We start from the raw sequence: 3,489 nt of genomic DNA, 5'->3' as shown, positions 1-3,489 counted from the left end.
TTTCTTTATAATTTTGACATATCAGATATGTGTTTCTTTTTCATTAATGCATACCTAGATATGGAAAAAATTTAGGAAAATTTTTATAATTAATACGAAATAGTTTAATTATTATATACAGAGTATCCCAAAAGTGACGCCCGTCCTTCTAGGATTTGAATAAGGAGACAAAAACGAATTGAACATCAAGAGTGCAAAATTTTCTGAATGTTTTTCTTTGTCGAGTTATTCAAAATATTATTCAAAAAACTAAAAAAGTGAACATCCTATTTTTTGTGTCGAAACTGAGGTCTGTGCTTATGGGGACCAAGGCAAATAATTTATGACCAATAGTATAGTAGTAAATACAGTTTCCGATTTTCGGTTGTACCCAGATGTAAGGAATTATTTTAATTTGAAAAGGATAGAGAAAAACGTTTTAATAATATAATTATTTTATAAAATATGTAAAATAATAAAACTTATAAAATAAAACCACAATGTTTAAATAATAGAAATTGTTTTTACAAAAGGTGTTCAAATAAGTTGCCTTCTACTTCAAAACAAAGATTAGAACGATTAAATATTTAATAATTTAGTCTAACTGCTAACGGAACGTCCTCCAGCAATGGCAATGATAAGTTTTCAATTAAAAACATACAGCTACAATATATAATTATTTAATAATCCAGTCCAAATGTTTATTATTATTTTTTTGAATAACAAGAAAAACAATCGGAAAATTTTCCACTCTTGATTTTCGATTTGTTTCTGTCCCCTTAATGAAAACGAGCGTCACTTTTGGGACACCCTGTATATGATATGTATTCTTGTAAATAAAAAATATGCGTATATTTAAAATACTTACCTTTTCAGTAACTTCGTTTCCATACCAACAATAAATGTATAAATCTGCCCACACCCCTAGCTGTAAAACACTCAGGAACCAAAAGTCAGCGTTAACATCATGATTCTAAGAATTAAGAAATAGTTTGTTGTACTAGCTAGTTCTTGACTGATTTTCATTTATAAGTAGTCCAATAATTATAATTTATTTCGTGATTTTCAGTCGAAAATTGAATTAAAATTAATGATCTAATTTAGTTCAAATCAAAATTTCAAAATATATAGTATACTTACCATACTCATACTAGTCATAATTAGAGCAGTTGACACACACGATGATGTGAACTGAATTAATAAGTATTTACTGAAGTACGATTCAACGAGTTTGGAGTACCTAAAAAAACCATGAAAGTATTTAGAGTGACTTCCTTGTTTATATAAAACCGATTATTATTTAACATTAATAAAATTAGATGCTTACTCCACGATTTTTTTATGGTACTGAACACATATCTTGAGCATCTCCGTATCTAAATTGATTTCGTTCATCGCAGATCCGTTGTTTAAATTTTTTAACAAGTCAACCAATACATCGCATTCAGCAGATAAATACGCTAAGAAACCGGCAGCCAATGTTGCACCATTTAGGTTCACAAAAATATCAATTAGGGCACTTACACTCTGATGAAAATAGACGATTTCATAGACTACAGGTCTCTTATAGTCGAAAGGGTACCAACAATTCAAAGGTAAGGTATAGGGCGTTTTGCTAAAAATCGGTAACGTAACGTAGTTAAAAAAAACAAGCACAGAGAGATAACTATAAATAAGATGTACTTTTTTCCAAAAGCCCACGTAGTCGCATAGAATTTTTGTCTGTTCCTCGTTGAGTTCTACGTTCACACTTCTATGGATCTCAGCATCTACTAATAGCTTGAACATTTTACTGTATTTCATGATAAAAAATGTTTTGGCAGTGGCCATTATGCCGAGATTGATATATCCCGCACCAATAACATCTTCTAGAAGATTTGATGATGTTAAAATGTACCCTGTGAGGCCTACGCTCATTGTAAAATTGAAAAATCCATTGACAATGATTGTGTAGATCAAATACGACTTGTCGGAGGTGAAATCTTTTTTGGGCCAAAGCCCAAGATATTTCATTACCACCAGATTGTAATGGAGATATTCTTTTAGTTGAAACTTCTTCATCTTCTTAACTGTTAAGACATGAAACAAAACATCTTGTATTTGTTAAGGAATATACAGTGTGTTCCACTTAAGATTCTCGTAACATTATTATTTGATCGATTTTAGGGATTTTTTTTGTTGGTGATCTTGTGAAAATTCGTCTCACCCAAAACCATGGCCAACTGCGATTATAGAGAATTACCATTAGGAATTTATTTAGAAATGTTTAGTGAATTTTTATAGTTTTATAACAGATTTTTTTAACATAAATGAAGCTTTTAAATATGTTTAGCATACGCATCGTTTCTCTGACGTTTCTGATTATTATTTGAACTTTACTCTTTGGAGGCAAAATATTGTTTAGATTACAGGGTGATGGAAGTATTGTTCAAATGACTCTCAAGAACTTTAGGAAAAATATAACACAGCCGCACAAAAATCGACCTTCGGGCCCAGAGGTCAGACTATGTTTATTAGACGTTTTTCGGGTCGCTGAATCCGAATCCGAGGTCCATTTAACTCCATCACCTCAGGATTTTTCATAACCTCTAAACAGGAATGCACATACCGCGGCCCGCTATCGATGTTTATGCGGCCCGCCAAAAAATTTTTAAAAGTATTCTACTCGCCGCGCTCCGGTCCAAGCATATTATTACGAGACTAGAAATCTGTCGCATCAACTAGATTACAGATTCGCGAAACACGTCGATCCCCGAACAAAGTGGATGGTTCTCGATGTTTGGTAACTCGTATAAATACGACGCATCGCCGGCTACCGGGGCAGTTAAGTTTTGACTACGGATAAGCGAACGTTATACTGTTTGAGAACTGTAATCTGTGACGAGTAAATATTTCGTCGTTCGAACTTGGCTTTTACCGACTGTAACATATAATATTAATTTTGATATGGATAAACCAGGCCCCAGTAAGAAACGTAGTCGTAAGGTTGAAGATGAAAATCGACAGTTTCATGATATTTGGACCGAAAAATACTTTTTTATTTCATCGCATAACAAAATTGTCTGTTTAATATGCAAGAGTAGTGTTTCTATTCCGAAGGAATATAATGTGAAAAGGCACTATGAAACCCAGCATCCAACTTTTACCAAATTAACTGGCGAAAATCGAACGCAAAGAATTTCCACTTTACAACGGGAACTAATAGGCCAGCAATCTATGTTTACAAAACCAATTCAAGATGCTGAAACAGCCACTGAAGTTAGCTTTGAAATATCTCGAATAATAGCGAAAACTTGTCGGCCTTTTAAAGATGGTGAGTTTGTTAAGCAATGTTTGGATATCGCCGCAAAAAAAATTTGTCCGGAAAATGTAAAGAAGTTTGAAAAAATTCAGTTAAATCGGATGACTGTTCAAAGAAGAATTACCGCATTAGCAGATAATATAGAAGAGCAATTAGCTACGAAATCGAGAAGTTTTGAGTATTTTTCTATAGCGCTCGACGAATCTACA

At 32.9% G+C, this 3,489-nt stretch overlaps 1 protein-coding gene across 1 annotated transcript; it reads right to left on the bottom strand.

Moving 5' to 3' along the window:
• Nucleotides 1-817: 817 nt before the first annotated feature.
• On the bottom strand, nucleotides 818-1,594 carry LOC108908060 (odorant receptor 83a-like; the record flags this gene model as incomplete). The annotated part of the gene is made up of 3 exons (XM_023456978.1): nucleotides 818-952; nucleotides 1,120-1,219; nucleotides 1,307-1,594. Coding segments are annotated over 3 exons (523 nt in total), but the record flags the coding sequence as incomplete, so codon positions are not given.
• Nucleotides 1,595-3,489: the final 1,895 nt, after the last annotated feature.

This window comes from Anoplophora glabripennis, unplaced genomic scaffold, assembly GCF_000390285.2.
Source record: "Anoplophora glabripennis isolate ALB-LARVAE unplaced genomic scaffold, Agla_2.0 scaffold4101, whole genome shotgun sequence".
NCBI classification, from domain to species: domain Eukaryota; kingdom Metazoa; phylum Arthropoda; class Insecta; order Coleoptera; family Cerambycidae; genus Anoplophora; species Anoplophora glabripennis.
The sequence above is the reverse complement of the archived record's forward strand: the minus strand, read 5'-3'. Positions and strand labels throughout refer to the sequence as shown.